This window comes from Aulostomus chinensis, chromosome 11 (genome assembly GCF_037954235.1).
Source record: "Aulostomus chinensis isolate RoL2024-O1b breed Wild chromosome 11, RoL_Achi_v1.0, whole genome shotgun sequence".
Classification (NCBI taxonomy): domain Eukaryota; kingdom Metazoa; phylum Chordata; class Actinopteri; order Syngnathiformes; family Aulostomidae; genus Aulostomus; species Aulostomus chinensis.
Window position 1 is genome coordinate 10,508,589 of NC_141330.1, and position 17,344 is coordinate 10,525,932.

General features: G+C 41.9%; 2 protein-coding genes across 5 annotated transcripts in view; one reads left to right on the forward strand and one right to left on the reverse strand.

Moving 5' to 3' along the window:
• The window catches only part of kcnj14 (potassium inwardly rectifying channel subfamily J member 14), a 34,958-nt gene that overhangs the window by 8,601 nt on the left and 9,013 nt on the right, over positions 1–17,344 (reverse strand). For 3 of the 4 annotated variants that reach the window (XM_086218343.1, XM_086218342.1, XM_086218341.1), the window contains exons 1-2: positions 6,525–6,891; positions 7–125 (exon numbers count right to left, since the gene is read on the reverse strand). The gene's annotated coding sequence lies outside the window, so the exon portion shown is untranslated. Of the gene's footprint in view, positions 1–6; positions 126–6,524; positions 6,892–17,344 lie in introns of those variants that run through there. The other variant, XM_086218340.1, reaches the window with a different exon arrangement.
• uts2r3 (urotensin-2 receptor 3) lies at positions 15,113–16,255 on the forward strand. The gene has a single exon (XM_086217192.1). The coding sequence runs from the start codon at positions 15,113–15,115 to the stop codon at positions 16,253–16,255; it is 1,143 nt and encodes a 380-aa protein (XP_086073318.1).

Sequence of the window (17,344 nt, forward strand, 5' to 3'; positions counted from 1 at the left end):
ACCTACCATTTGCTGCTGCTGCTTGGTAGTCTAATGTGCAGCTCTTGGATTGGATTCTTCTGAGTCAAATATGGTGACTGACAGTCCTGTGCAGAAAATTTTAACTTGAAGAAATATCATCGAGTCTGTGAAGAGAAAAAGACATCAGAAATGTAGTCACTTTTCATCTGTAGTTTACATAAATAACCACACTACATTTGCGACTGTCTTTAAGATGAGAATCTGAACACATAGCAATGTATTGTATATGATGCATGTATAAAAATGGACATCACTCATGAGAGAGGCTGGTCGGGACAACAAGAGGTACAAGTAAATAGACTGGAAGAGCTGCAGGAGATTTTTGTTGGCAAAGGTTGAGTCTGGGATTGTAGCCCAGATGAAGGAGTGTGATAGAGTGTGAAGAGATACTAAGTCTTCCTGGGAAGATGGTGATATACTGCGGATTACAGCTGCGCTTATGACCGGTAATCTCATTGATGCTTCTGCTAATCCTCTGTGGACTTCTGTTACAGCCTTGACTGTTACAGAAAATATCAAGAATATCTATAAACACACATAGCTTTTTATTTTTCATAGCAGACATGAACTGGGAAACAAGCAAAGCTGTACTGACACCTGTAGCCAGTCAGCATTCCCACTGCCTCTATAGCCTCATGTGTGCCATCAATTTAAAATAAATGGAGTAATGTGTTAGTTCAGCCAGGCCATGAAGTCAAGCTCCCCTCTAATGCCTGTAACACTGTCATCAACAGTTCCAGCCCACTTCATCTGACAAACCTATTATGTCCTTCTACACATTCAAGTGGTTCATTTGATTGCCTCCACTGGCAAATGTCATTCATGGCAACTTATTCAAACCTCTTCAGTTCAAGGACATTTGTTGCATGTCACTCCCCCTTGTTTCCAGGCACCTGCGCTGTTGTTAAGTAAAGGCAAACATCCCCAAAAATATTTATAAACTACAAAAAAAGAATAGTCGTAATGATGCGTGCTTGTTACCATAACCTTGACCTCTGGCCATTAAAATCTTTTCACATCACCCTCGTGTCCCACATGATGTTTGTGGTGAATCTGAAGCCTTTCCCTCCAAGTGTTCCTGAGATGTTACACTAACTGTAATGGGCCAAATAGATTCTACATGATGTCCTTTGATAACTTATATTCCTTGCTTGCATTCACTGAGCCTCCCTGAAACAGTTGGGAGCCACCCCTGGGGTACCACCTCACACTTTGAAAGTCTCTGATGTCTTACAAACAAGTTTAGAAAACAATACCAACAACAAAAGCTAATGAATTCCTGTCACAGTTGAAGATGGCGCGTCATCGCTGAATGCCATGCATAATCGGTGCTGTACACTTGAAAAGAGTGAGGTAGTAAAAGCGTTATACACATGAAAAGTGCTGACCTTTCCCATGAGCCTCCAAACCTATCATCATTTTGAGCTCCATGTCTCATTCTATAATTATAACATGAGTATAAGTTCTTTGTTCCATGATATACAAGGCCTCAAAAGGCACTCCTGACCTTGGGACCTCAAAGCTACCACATGAATCGGCCCTCAAGTCTGCTATCTCTGAGATTGGGCCAGAGTGTCGCTGGACACCTGATGACAGTCGCTGGAGGAGGAGGTGAAGGGAGAGAGAGAGAGAGAGTGTGTGTGTGTGTGTGTATGTGTATGTGTGTGTGCGTGCAAAAGACAATGTGAGGCTGCGAGTGTCCTTGTGTTGCCTAACCTTATCATGGTGAGGTGGCAAATATCTCAAATGGCTCTTGTGTAGGAACATTCATGCAGGGTGTCGGAGGAAATTATCCGTGTAAATTTGCTGTATCACAGATTCAGGACCCCCTGAACAGAGATCCGTCCACAGTCCTAACATAGGACGAAGGCTAAGAGATGTGATGGAGATATATGCGGCTCTTTTAACGAACAGAATCTTTATGGGAAAAACACCACCACCTAGTCTCGAGACCGCCCTGCACATTTAACATGTTTGTCTGGCTACGCAGAATCCTGACACTGGCCCATTCCTGTGAATCAGATGTGGTGGGGCAGGAAGACATGTAAATCATGCAGCATAATGGGTCCCTAAGGTGAAAGGCTGAGAAACAATTCAGACACATTACTGGGATATACATTCACAATCATAACCAAGCCAGGCAGAGCCAGGGATCATGACAGTGATAATCCCAAAACAGTATTTTAGAAGTGCTCACAATTACGTGTCTTGAGTTCACAGACATTTTTTTTCACAGCTGCGTCATGCCTGCGTGACTGCAAATAGGCAAAATACCAACTAGTGCAAATATTAAACCCTCATCATTATGGATACGGAATAAAGCAGCAAAACTTTTGAGAAACACGTGAAACTAAAAAAACTGGAGCGGGGAAAAAGATCTGCTTTGCTTATCGCCCTCCTGCTGAACCACAGAAATACATTTTCAGCGACAGTCCGTTTAGTGTGTTTCATAGCATCTCTTCCAATGAGTTCTCTCTCTCTCTCTCTCTCGCTCTCTCTCTCTCACGTCACCTTTTCTGTCATCTTTCTATCCAGATTACGGGGCCATATTAAGGTGTTATGCGAGCAGATTAGGTTGGCAGGGAATATGATTTCAGTGTTATTGACAAAGGCCTTGAATACTATATCCTGCATTTTCCGTCTCCTTACATTTGGTTTGATGGTTTTCACAACATTCCAACAATTCTTTTCACACAGTATACAACACAAAACAGAACTCTGGATCCCTGCACCGCAGTGCCACAATGCAAATATGGAGACATCAATACTTTCTATTGATCAGTGGAGATAGAAACCAGGGCACAGATCAGGTCTCTCTCTCTCTCTCTCTCTCTGCTGCTTCCTGTCTCAGACTTTTTTCTCCGTATCTTATTTGGCTTATCACAATAAACAGGTCTGTTAACAGTGAAACAGGCAGTTGTAAAAGTAATACGACAGTTTTAAATCATGAAAGAACCATTCCAACACAGCAGTGGCATCACGATTTTAGCAGATCTGCTGCTGCAGGAGTGGTCAGGCAGCATCAGTCATGGGATGATGCTGCGGATAACGGAGCACCAAACAGTAATGGATGCTGCGTCACTAAGAGAACTTCAAAGGAAAAATTGCAAAATACAAGATGTATATAGCATGACGCTAGTGTAATACCTGATCATTTACAGTACATTTCCAGTTGAAGAGTGGTGTTTAATATTCTAAATACATACTTAATAGTGCATTTCTAAAAGGTAGAGAGAGCATGATTATAATCATCATCTCACTTTGAAACACCCTGATTTTCAGGGATGTTTTTTTTAATTTGCAGTTTGCAGAGCGATCATTTATACATAGGTTGTTTTTTTTTTATCCTCCAGCAAAAAAAGCTTACATTTTAATTCGATTTTGTTTGATAGAGTGATAAAGTGTGAAATAAAATATCCTGACGAACAATACATATGCGCATGCATGCGCGTGCCCACTCACACACACACACACACACACACACACACACACACACACACACACACACACACGAAAACATCTGAAATAAGCACGTGTGTCGTCTTCTTGGCAGTGGGCCTTATTCCATCTAATTGAAACTTTTCTACCGCTGTGCTTCCATCAGCTGTGTGCAGCGACCGAGGTCATTGTGTGACGATGACCAAATGTTAATCAGGGGAGTTAAGATGATGCAAGTCACAATATGCTTGTTAAAACTCTTTTAATTAGAAAAGACTTGGAACTCCGGAAAAGCAGACAATCAACAATCTTGCCCTGCCCTTATATTTAATACATATCATTAATATATTTATAGACATTCATCTCAAGCAACAATGAAGCCATAACAATACAGTCTTGGGGCCTTTCATTGGATTATTCTATAGAAAATTTCCTTTTATGTAATAAAAATGTCACTTCTCTGAATTGCAAGAAAGTAAAACAACATCACAAAGTAAATCAGTCTCGAAATTCACTGTACACAAATACACACTATGACAAACACCTCTCTGCACGTGTACACTTCTACCAGATATTATTATTCTCTAGTCCAGTGGTTCTCAACTGGTCTAATCTAAGGACCCACCTTTTGCCTTCATTATAAGTCGTGATTAAAATTCTTGTCAGTCCTCAACCACTCGAAATATTGTAATGAAATACTTTCAATTTAATTATGGGTGGTAATTTTTTTCAGTCTAGACCCAAGAGAGAAGAAAACTTCAGAATATGTCACCGTCAAAAATACGCAAGTATCATATCAACCAATATGACTAACACAAATGCAACTTTGAGCTCATCCAACCTAAATAATCAGTACTTTTTGAAGAGTGTTCAATCAGAAGCTGTGCTTTTTACCGGTTTGTCTTCAGCGCCGTGAAACCAACCCTTAATAGATTTCGCGTTGCATTATTTTATCATCATCATTTGAATGAATGCTCAAACTACTCCTGCAATGATACCTGCTGGTTTCACACTGCATGATGCAAAAAGCTTAACCTCTATCATGAAAGTGCTGAATCTGTTTGGACTTTTCCCTTAAATGATTTTTTTCCAAGCACGCTTGCAAGACCCACCTTTGGGTAATGACCCCAAAAAAAAGATGTAGACCACTTTAAGTCTAAAGCACATCATGACTGCATCACCTGCTTTTAGCTGACCTGCACACAGTGAGAGCAAAATGAAGCCAGCTACAAAATACTTTGTTAAACTTGAGTTACACTTCCAGCCAGAGGTTTGACTTACTGGGCCCGTCAATGCAGTACTTTCAATTTAGATATGTATTACTAAAATATATTGCTTCTTGACACGCTTGAAAGATGGGGCGTTGGTACCGAACGATAGATATGTCATGATTCAAATGTCCTGAAGTTCAGAACAAAATCAACAACAGACGGAATTCTGAGCAGCAAAAATGATCTTGAATAAAAATGATTAAATATTGTCCTTAAACACACGAGCGCACGCACAAACACTGTCATATCACGTATCTCATAGTCTACAAATCCAAAGCGACAGAAGTGAAAAAGAGCTCATGTCCCCACCATAGTCTCCCTGGATGCAGAATGTGAATATAATATCAACATTTCATTCACTGCTACCAAAACTAGGCCTTCCAATAAGTTATATCAATGCCAATGTTATAGAACTGTTTACAGCATCCGGGATCTTCAATTCCATCAACCCCCAATCACTTGTTCCTTGTAATATTACTCATCTTTCCACCAAATGTTACACACACACACACACACACACACACACACACACACACACACACACACACACACACACACACACACACACACACCAGCTATCACATGAGGAGAAAAGTATAAAAATCAATTAATTCAAAAGACTACCAACCAACTGGGAAGTGGAGATTGAAAGGTTTGAGATTTGGCCTGACAGGGCCGACGACACAGTGCTGCATCTTGGGAAGTGTGACAAAGATCGAAGGTATCTTGCCCTCTTCTCTATCTGTTTGGCTTCCTTTAATGTCTGTTGCACCTCCCCCAATTAACCAAGCACTATTAGCGGCAGTGTCCTCAAATGTCCTCTAAAGTTAACTATGTAACTGCCGTCGATCCTGCATGTTGCCAGTTAACCTATTTTAACTTTACTGAGCAACATTAACGGCCGAAGCAGTTGACCGAGTCTCAATTACAAAATTAAGACATGTTTTAAAGAGATCAGCTGGAGGAGAATCTGCTGGCCAACTCCTGTACCACGTTTCTTTCCAAAAACCATCACCAATAACTTTGCCACTTGATTCAAACGGAAACTGAGAAATAGGAAAGTAAGGTGTGAACTTGTGGTTCACTACAATTTTGTGGTCTGCGTTTACTACTTCCGTTCTACATTAATCAAGCAAGCACAGTCTTTCATCGTAAAGGAATATAACCAAATTGTTGCTTTAAAGCAATTTGCATCTCAGTTTTTTTCTTTTTTCACTGCCATTAAATCTTTCTTAACGATATTCCAAAACAGAGCTGTGTTGTTGTTGTTTTTATTTAATCATTTGACAAGTCGCAAAGGGAAAGAGGGGATTAGAGTCAAAGTCATCAGGCCATAACAAGACTGCCTTATCTCTTTAGTATTATCTATTTCCCCGAGTCCAATCATTGTATTTATACTTCACCCTCATATCCTGCAAAAATCATCAGAAATACCCGATACACCAATTTCAAAAACATACCTTGTATTGGTTTCTATATCATTTCAACTTCTTTTTAAGAGATGCACTAACAAAGTGGTATTTGCTGTCAGTGACAAGAACAACTCCAGCAGGCCTATTAACATGAAAAACATCATCAGTGACCAAAGCTCTCCAAAATCTTACTCAGTAAAAGTGCCTCTTCGTGATGTCAGCCGGGTCTGAAATTCACCTGCTTTTTAAATTAACTTGAGCTTCGCTAGCTCACGGTATTTTAGCCACAACATCCGGCTGAATATAAACCACAAGGATTTTCACTTCAGTGCTGTTTTTGGCAACTTTTTGCGCATTAAAAATTAATTCCGTTTGCACTTACCGGATTGTTGTCTTTTCTTCTTGTTAACCAGTTAAGTGGAACGACGTTTATTTACCGTAGTTGAACGCAATTTAACGGCTGGTTCGTTTGGGGGAGGGAAGTGTGTGTGTGTGTGTGTGTGTGTGTGGGGGGGGGGTTAAAAAAAACCAAACAACAACAACAACAAACATTAAAAACACAAACAAAACAAAACGAGGAAAGCGTGCGCGAGCTGTCCTGACGCTGCTGGCGGTCCCGTCAAATGTCCGCGAGCCTTGCGGTGCTGAATGAGCTCGCTCACGTCGGGATGAGCGACCACACGCCTCTCCACGGTGACCTTGTCACACCATCCTGACGGACTCACTCAATAATTTCAGTTTATTTGAAGATCGACGGACGATCGATCTGGCAAAAATGTTAGAAATATTCGGCGAGTGGAACTTATTAAAACTGTCACGTGTCTAATGCGCAGACTGTTGAGGTAAAAAAAAAAAAAATCAAACTCGCTCTTAGATTTACTAAATGTGTTTTTCGATGTTGTAAAATTGTGTCGTTTCTTCATTTGTGGCCATAATATGTGCAAAGTTTAGTTAACATACTTTGTCAGTGTTCTCATGTCAATAAAGCTAATTTGAATATCTGAATCTGAGGAGTTCAACAAAGTGTGTGACTATGTGAGACAGAGAGCAAGAGTGACTGTGTGTGTGTGTGTGTGTGTGTTTACTAATACTTAATCTGCTTTAATCTCAGACAAGGCGCCCAAGAAGTGACCTATGATGTCATGAGCTCTGTCATTCTATGAAAATGAGGATCAGATTGAAGATGATAAACAGCAAAGAAGCAGCCACAACAACCAGATGCCTCCCTGTCTCCATCACATGGAAATAATCATGACATCAAACTTTAACACTCTACCTCAGCTCGTCTAAATCTGCTGCCGCGCAAAACATGTTGACATCACAATAAACTCAGTCATTGACACCCATAACATCTGCAAGTGGGAAGCTGTTGCCATTTTAAATTGCACAAGTGTTTGTAAAAAAACAAAAACAAACAGTAATTGTAATTGACCCATGGAAAACTGTGGGGGGCGGGGGGCGTTGGGGGGGGGGGGGGGGGCATGATGATGATGATGATGATGATGATGTCAGCCTCTGCCAGAAGGTTTCATTTACATATTTGAATTCCACCGGCATAAAATGGAAAAAAAATAATAAATCACTGTGCACTTACACCTTGGCACAAATAGAAATATATTGCAGTAAATTGTCTGCTGCGGTGAGACACCAAAGTTATTGAACAGCCGACAAATGCTGCCTTTCAAAAGCTGATTCCTTTATAATTGTTAAAAAGAAAAAAAAGACGAAGCAATGATGGACTAATAATTATTGTTTTATATAATGGGCTTCTTCCTAACCTGATTTGATTGGGTGATGAGAAATAAGTTCAAAACTTTCCATTTTTCTTGTTTGACATTAATGAAGCATGAAACCACCAGCAGCTCACGTTGCTGACGCTCAACAGTGAGCCAACATTTCCACTGTTTTCCCGCAATCATGGGTTACTTCCATGCCGTGGCATTTAAAATGATTCATTCAATGCACTACAGCAATTTGGAAAGTTGACTTACTTGACTTTGGTTTGTATAATTTAGAGAGAATATCTGCAGCAGGGTGGTGGAGACATGAGTCTTTGTGTTGGCAAGCGGTCCTGTGTCCTCGCTGAAGCATTGCATATAATTAGTCCATTATTATTATTATTGGCTGCAGTACCGCTGATGAGCCACCAGTGGGCAGGTTACAACAATTTTTGCATGTGACAGAAAACCTGCAGTTAAGGAAGCAATGCATGCATTTAAGACTTGAAAGTCTTCATTCTAAACTGGTAATCAGCTCATTTAGAGCGAACAGACTGACCAGGGGCTACACACCTGCTTAGCGGGAGTCTAATTACAAGCCACGTTTAAAATCGACAGCTGCTTGGATACAAAGGTGCCAAACTTCACACCTCAGGGTGTTTTACAACTTCAGAGATGTGTTTGAGCAGAGATGACACGCAGGAAAAATCCCAGCTGTTTTGCGTAAAAGGCTATTTGTGAACTTGTGAGTCAAATATGCACATTTACAACAATTATGAAGGGATTTGATTCATTTTACACTTTGTTTAGTTGCTTTGTTTTAACACCTATTTCTAGCCAACAGAAGGAAGGGCATCTCTAAACCACCCTGCATGGTAAGCACCAGTCCAGCTCCCTGCTGGTTGGCCACATTCTGGCCGCTATGATCACGTTCCATATGGGCGTGTGAAAGGCTGATCTGATTTCTGCAGATGAAGCGTCAAACTCAGGCTCAGTGTCCTGGAACAGGTTCCAGATTTTGTCAAGGCCACACAGGGTCCAGACCTAATGCGCCGTGATTTCAGGGCTAAGCACATATTGGTTCAATGTGTGGTGTTTGCCCTCTGCACACTTCTGGGGCCACGACAGAGGAAAGAACCCCTACACTCTGCTGTATCACGCTAACTGGAGCTATCAGTTACCATCAGTTACCATCATGCTTTATGCTGACTTTTAGAGAGCGGACCCATGTGCTTCCACACAGTAAAAACTCTGGTCTTAGTACTGAGGGGAATAGGACAATTTGATGGGCAACTGTAAACAGACAGCCAGGGGGAATCAATAACTCATCACAAGTTGTGAATCAGCATGGTCCAACAACCATTTGTCACACAAGAAAACGTCCGCCCATTTAATCAAGGCTATGATACCGAGGACGGTCAACCAGCAAGCAATTTGTCAGTCCGTTTGCTAAGAAACGGGTAAGCAAATTAATTAAATGAATGGAGAAAGCAAGGACAGCCAGGAGAAGGTTAGGGAGTTGTTAATGTTTTCGTGTACGTTATTTGTCAGGCTGTGACTACCCACTGATTGGACATGTTACGGCCCCCTCATTTGGGTGGGCTGCAAAATAGCATAAAGATATACTGAACAATAAAGACTGTTTTGTCAAGGGTGTGGGTTCTCAAGCTCTGCTGTGTTTAGACAAGCTCAACGTTTCGTGAACTCCCAGTAGCACACAGACAACTAAGGGACTGTTGGGTCTCAACACTCGCTGAAACCCCAGAGCACAACGCAAGGCAGAGAGCGGTTCTATATGACGAGCTCACAGAGCAATGAAATACGGTAGATGGACTTTAATATATTCACTGTGATAGCCGTGTTTCATTAGTGATATACACGGTTACTGCAGCAGATGGAGCAGCACACAGGGCTGCCCATTTGTTCATAAAACAAACTGAAGACAGGGAATTTAATTATTCAATGTTTTAATTAAATGATGCATGATGAAGATTATAGACTAGAGCAGAGCACATCAATTCATTTGCTGTTTTCTCCTTTGAAAGAGAAGAAAACCTAATAATGATCAATTGTGTAGTTAAAGAGAACAATTCCTTGTTCCAGCTTAACAAATGTGACAACATTTCTGTCGTTTCTCTTGCTATCGTAAATGAAGTGCTTTGAAGAATCGCTATGTCCATATTTTCTGGTGTATTTTCTAGCTAATTGAGAAAATGAATGCATAATGAAATAATAGCTGCACATTCCCGAGGAGTTCCGATAACAATACTAGCATTGGTCTTGCTACCGCTTGAACTGCAATGTAGGTTCTTTATCGGAAAGTATGCAAGACTTTGCAACCGACCCGATACCACACAATTTATTAACCGTCAAATGGTTCCCGGCTACCTGCTAGTTAGCTGAGTCATCTCTGACTAATATCACATACAAGAAATCTAAAACAGAATCCTACAGAGGAAGTTGTGCTGTGCTTCCACTGGCAACTACTGATTTAGAGCGGCAGAAGGAGAACTAATTGCCACCCGTTTGAAACAGTGCGTTTAACAAGATAAAATCCTGCCATTAAAACATTACTGTGTCCAGCATCAAGGCTTTAGTTTGTGGGGCAATTGTCAAAGTAGATAATTGAACAAAGTTGTGTGGTCTCCTTCTCTGGATGTATTTGTTCATGTCAGGTTATATAACAATAATGACATCTCATCACATCATACAAGGCGAGAAATATACAGACTTGTAAACAAATATATGTATTTTATTTTCACAACACACTGGCTGATTATATATTTGAAATCAACAATCGGCTATTATGCCTTTATAGGACAAAAAAAAGAGTTTGAATTAAACCCAGTCAGATTAGCAAAATCTCTCCACCACACTCATATTTCACAGCCTAAATTGAATCAAGTAACAATTTACAGTTGTTTTTTTTTTAGATAAAGGAACACACCGTCGATACTGAGATGGTGATTCACCCTCTGGTGTCCATGGACTCTACAGCTTCGGTGACCACCAGCTGTTGTACTTCTAGTAACGTCACAGGGACGCTCTCGTCCTCAGACCTGCCATATTTGCATACTTCAGCCTGCTGTAGACTAATTAATGAGGAGAAACACATGACGAGCAGGTCAAAGCACCAGAGCAGAGCCCATAGCTCAGGTAAATGTAATTATATAATGTGTCTGCACACACTGAGATGGATGAGCTCTGACAAATAAACAGTGCAGTCTTTCAGTCGTCCTTCCCTCACATCTTTTTTCCATGGTTGCATGTCAAAGTTATATTCCATATCTGGTGTCACAGTTCATCGTCTGTCTTGCTCCTTTTTTCCACATCTATGTCAGTCTGGGGCTAGAAGATTACCTGATATCACATTATTAAAACTTTAATATCCTCATCACTCTTTCTTGGTGCTCCACTTCAACCCATTTGTTTGTTATACCTGTCTGTCTCCTTGTATGATGGCAGTCTGGGCTTCATGCCTCCATGACCCCCCCCCCCCCCATTTTGGCATGCCTGTGCCAGGTATTTGTTCAAATTCCTCACACCCCGTGGGGATAGGTATGTCCTCCCCCTTCCACCCGTCCCCTCTCATCTTTACTGCCTGTCTCTGTCTATCTTATGTACGCCAGCACATGTATGAAGCAGTCAACGTGAACTCCCCACCACCAATATACAAGGCCTGCAGTACACACGCACAGACACACACAGACACACACAGACACACACACTCTCGCGCATGCATGCATGCACGCACACAAATTTTACGGGCCAGTCACAACTAAATCATTTCCAAGTTGTTCAGCCTCTTGAAGCTGGCAAACCGCAGCTGTGGGTTCTACATGTGCTGGGCCAAAAACAACTCGGTGGGTAACAGGCAACTGTAAGTTGCTTTTGATAACTCCTGAAAGGCCTGTTTATCCAGCGACATTGTCAGTGCACAAAGTCAAGCCACTTATTAGATCTACCATTTAAACATTTCTCTGACATGGGAAAATATTGATACAGGCGACTTTATAGGATACTTAATTTTCTCTATAATTTAAACAGCCAATAATCGTAGCAATCCCTCGTGGGGGTGTGAGACGCCTTGTGTTTGAACATGAGTCAATGTGATATTGACATTGGGTCACAGCTGAAGGGCATTACTTATAAAATGACAGCAAATACCAATAATACGCCGGTTCACTACCTTTGTCCGTCTTCCAACAGAGAGTCTAAACTCGAAGACCCTTACTGGAAAGATCAGTTTAACATATATATTTACATTTTTTTGGAAGCTTTTATGAAGAATCAACCCCCACAGAACAATGTGAGACGTCTGCTGATGCTCCTCTCTCTATCGAGCCTGAACTTTTAACTGTTGGAGCGACTTAACCAACATCGTACTCAAGTCTTCTCTCCGAGACCTCGCATCGCTTAACATTCTTCTAGCGAAGGGAGCACTGAGTTCTTCAAAATGATTTTGTCTATTGCTTAGTCATCATCGATTCAGGTTCAACCTTCATTGGCCATCTGGTACACTAATCAGGAACCGCTCGCTGCTTCTTGAAACGTGTGAGCCATACATGCATCATTGGTTTCCTTTGATATTGCAATAAAATGATTTTCCCAGTTTTAAGTGTCATGAGGACTCTCATATGTTTATTCATTTATTTTATGTTCTTCGCTGCACGCTTTTTCATCTGCTAAGTCGTCGCGTTAAAACATCCCCGTGGTTGAAGTAAATCAGCTGCGCTTTGTATGTTACAACATCCCACTTTCATAAATCCATCAGGATAAATTGATAGCTTTAAAATCTTAATGTAGCGGTCATATCTGTCACTTGTACAGCGCATGATTGTTTGCCAAAACGTGATGTTATGATAACCATTTATGGTCAGACCCGTGAAGTTTTTTGCAATGAGTTCACAGTGAGATTTATGCCTGGCTCAAGGGTATTGTTGAAACCATCAGACGGTCTTCAAAACAGGACAAACTCGCTGTAAATCCGAAGAAACTTGGCAATAGAACATGTATTTCAAACTTACTAATACGCAATTGTATTTCACCGTGAAGTAGTACTGAGAATTCAACTTCACTTCAATGACATGACTACAATTATACAGTAGTAGTATAAACAGTAAGTGAATGTTTTAGGGCGCAAGGATCCTCAAAACTTTTGATGCCAGACTGAAATCAACCACAGGCCTTGTGTGATGAAGCCAAAGTAAACGATCCAAATATAATTAAATTGTTGGAGAGTGAAATCTATCATTGGGATGGTGATCAGTATTTAGTCTGCTGGTAGCGAATGAATAAAATTAACTTCACCTGGTTTGACTTCCTGGACCCAGTTCAGGGTAACACAAGATCATTTCAATATTCAACACTGAGCAGCAGGATAAGCCCCTCACTCAACATCCCATCCCACCCACTTTCCACTCAAACACTCACGCACATACACGCGCGCGCGCACACACACTCTCACACAAACACACACACTCGTCTCCCGTCCACTCACACACATCAAAGACTGAGCTGAGGAGGCAGAGCAGCGCTGGGCAAGACGGCACACGAGTACAGATTGCAAAGTTTGGAAGCAGATTATCACTCCGGCAGCGCTTCCTCTCACCGAAGACAAGAAAATGAACTAATTCTGCGTCTGAAGTGGGATTTCAAAACAACACATGATCAAAGGAGGCGGATTTTCAAAACGGAAATGGAACTTTTTCATAAAGCCGATCCGTGGAATATTATCTCTACAGCGTCTTTTCAAAGGTGAGAGCAAGAAAAACAAATTATCTCGTGAATTAATGACTAATAAAGTTGCCTGAGTGAATACTTTAGATAGGCAGATAAAAAAAATTGTAACATAAATTATTATTTCATTTGTGCGTAAATTTTTGAATGTAGATTCTTAGTCATGCTTATTTAATATTTTAGTTTATCCTAGTTGCTTTAATATGCTGCTACTTTCTTGTTTTACCTCTCAAGTCAAAGGTCTGAACACATTTGGGGAGTAAAGCGACTGTGAAAACACAAATTCTTTTTATCTTATTTGGGGACAGAAATACGACATCAAAACCACGTTCAATGACTTTGCTGCCTGCGTTATTTAGCAACTGTATCGCAGACCCATCAAAACAACAACAACAAACAAACGTATAATTTATCATTTTAAACGTATTGAAATGTCAGCATTAAAGATTCCACCTCAGTGCATTTTTCACACTTGATTTAAATCCTGTATATCTCCAGGAGTGCTGTCATTTTTGGTAATGGCGTCGGTGTTATTCAAAGCCGGTGAAGCTACGGCGGCGTGGAGCACGGCGGGGGACTGGCTGCTGTTCCACAGTTCAACAGTAGCTCTTAACCCCGGTGCCGCCTGGGTCACCATGTGTCATACAGGCCGTTGCTGTCAGGCACGGCACCCCGCGTCTGCTTTGATGTCACTGCTGATTGCGTTTCTCCAATAAATCATTTGCGTCTCAGAAAAGCATTAGGCTTGTTACACAACTAAAACAATATCACCGAGTGACGACATGAAAGCCGTGACTGGCTCAAGTTTTGGTTTATCTTTTAAAATTAAACGGATCAAGTCAAACGTCACTCTTAATCTTGTCAGTCGAATGCACACATCCACATCAAAACCTGACCGTGATACGACTGTTTTGCATGGTCACATTGCACTGTCATATATGTTTCAGTGTCACACTTCTCCTTATTCCACTTAACCTAATTGTTGCCCAACTGTTGACCTTAAGAAGGAACGAGCTTTCAAAGGGGTTCATTCCAGATTTACAACCCCAACTGAAGCCCTCCTACTTTGAAAATCCAATTATTTTACTTAAACCACGGCTGCCCCGCCTGGCTCCCCGTGAAACTATAAAAGCGAGAGGGCCGTGCCAACCAGAGCAGGTTTCCGCTACAACATAAACCATCCTGGATTTGCTGACAATGTCATTTCTACAACATGTTTATATGACTCTCCTTTAGGTGTCACAATTCAAATATACACGTCATTATGCAGCAACCCAAACCCCCTTCAGTAGATCTGTTGATTTTAACCCTTGTGTGAAACAAATACAATCCCCAGAATCCCAAACAGGAGTGTTGTGATTATAAAGACTGAAAAAATATCCTTTTGTTCTTCCTCTCCCCCCAATCCACCCACCTCCTTTTCTCTGTTCAATCTTTCACTTTGCATCTGGTCCCTGGTTCTAGTAAAGGGGCCGCTCAGTCAACCCTCTGAAAAATAATCTTTTAACACATTATGGAACTCTCGAGCTCTTTGCCTCCACCTTCTCCATACACCCTCCCTATTATTCCAAATTTCTCAGTACCATCCTCCTCCCCCTCCATCTCTCCATCCCCCAGCCTGGCATCCACAGCTCTGTTCTGCTCGCTTCTCTCTCTTCTGTCACTACTGGGCATCACAGGAAACCTCTACACTCTGGGCCTCCTTTTGAGGCGCAGGAGAACTAGGAGAAGAAGTGTAACAGAGCTGACCTGTTGCCTAATGAGAGTGCCTGTACCTTCCTGCTTAGCCAGTTCCTCCTCCCCCTCCTCCTCTCCTATCACCTCCTCTGCCTCCTCCTCCTCTCTTCACCTGCAGGTCCTGAGCCTGGCTCTTGCCGATCTGCTCTACCTGTTCACCGCCCCGTTCATTGTGTATGACAGTCTGGCGTCCGGCTGGGCCTTTGGTGAGCTGGGCTGCCGTCTCCTCCTGAGCCTGGACCTCCTCACCATGCACGCCTCCATCTTCACTCTCACTGCCATGAGCCTGGACCGCTACCGTGCTGTGGCCCATCCACTGCACACCTCCTCTACCAACTCCTCTGGCCTGCTGCGAGTGAGCCTAGCCTGGGGACTGGCTGTGGCCCTCAGCCTGCCCATGATGATCACCCTGCACCTGGAGGATGGGGAGAACCAGGAGGGCCAGCTGTGTGTGCCTGCGTGGGATGAGCAGAGCTCCAAGGCCTACATGAGTGTGCTTTTCTGCACCAGCATTCTGGGTCCAGGGCTCGCTATAGGAGCTCTTTATGCGACTCTAGGCCGACTTTACTGGGTGTCTCAGACCCGGCCCCCCTGGGCCAGTGGGACCAGTACTGCCTGTCCTCCCCGTGCTCCCAAACCAAAAGTCCTGCTCCTCATTTTGGGCATTGTCCTAGCCTTTTGGGCCTGTTTCCTCCCGTTCTGGATCTGGCAGCTGCTGCCTCTGTACCAGCCCGACATGCTGCGGACGGTACCGGTGGGGACACAGGTGACAGTGAACCGCATCCTCACAAGCCTGACCTACGGAAACTCCTGTGTCAATCCCTTCTTCTACACATTGTTGACTGGGAAACGGAAACGCAACCGACAGAGGCTGACATCAGCAAACCAGCTCTGCCGCAAGAGCAGTCCGATGCAGTGAAGCGTGTGTACGTCACTGACAAAATAATGTGAGCGTGTACATACGAGTGTGTTTTCTGGTATATACACGAGTGAAATAGTACTGTAAGTGAATGAATTATGATTTACACAACCAAAGAACTTATTGCTTTAGCAAATAAACTGAGGAGCCAGACAGTACCAAGCCAATGACAGCACTTTGTACAACAGCTTGTTGATAGGTCAATGTTTCCAGTCATGAAATTTAAGGTAAAAAAAAAAAAAGTTTTTTTTTTTAACAGTGAAAAAAAAAATTTTTTTTAGCTGCTTGGAAACCATGTTTACACAAAAACAATATGGGTTGAAATGATAATGACATTTAGAACTATGATTAATTAATAAAATGGCATTATACTAATTAACCCATGACATTAACTTCATACAGACCAAATTAACAGGGCTGCCGTATTTAGTGAGCAGCATTTCTCTCCTCCAATAAAGCCTTGTAAAGTAATGTAAGCGTTTACATTGTGAATGCACAAGCATTTCCAGTAAAACCTCAATGCACTTCTGCTTGTTTTCAGAGAACAATCAAAGAAAAAGTTTGTTTTTGAACAACTGGCTGTAACTGGTCTGGATCTTGGGACATTTTTCTGAGACATTGTTTGTTGACATAATGAATTATGTTTGAGCAGGTCAACAGTCTTTTGTTTGCTTCCCCTGAACCCTGAAGTATCTAAAATAACAGACTTTTTTATCATCATGACCTGCATGTTGGGTTTGAAAATGTACTTATTCGGGATCATGCAACGCTTTGCATGGCTGCAACTTGTGTTGCCACTGATGTTTATAATAATGCATAATATAAAGCTTTAAATAAAGACTATGCTTTCTGATATTCGCAGTGTCATTTATTTTTGGTGGGAGAAAATATGCATCTTTTGGCTTTGCAAGCACGACAAAACATAAATGAAGACAACATTTCATGGTGAGAAACAGAAAGATGATGAAAAGCAGATGAGGAGGTGCAGCGATGCGCTACGCAGGAAAAGAAACAATAATCCAAAACTGCTGTGGAGTGAAATCTTTGAGTTGCAATTCATTCTTCTGTTTGTGTGTCTGTGTCAGCGAA

What these genes read in the sequence shown, in the direction of transcription:
- uts2r3 (XM_086217192.1), top strand. Translation starts at nt 15,113, where the DNA reads ATGGAACTCTCGAGCTCTTTGCCTCCACCTTCTCCATACACCCTCCCT.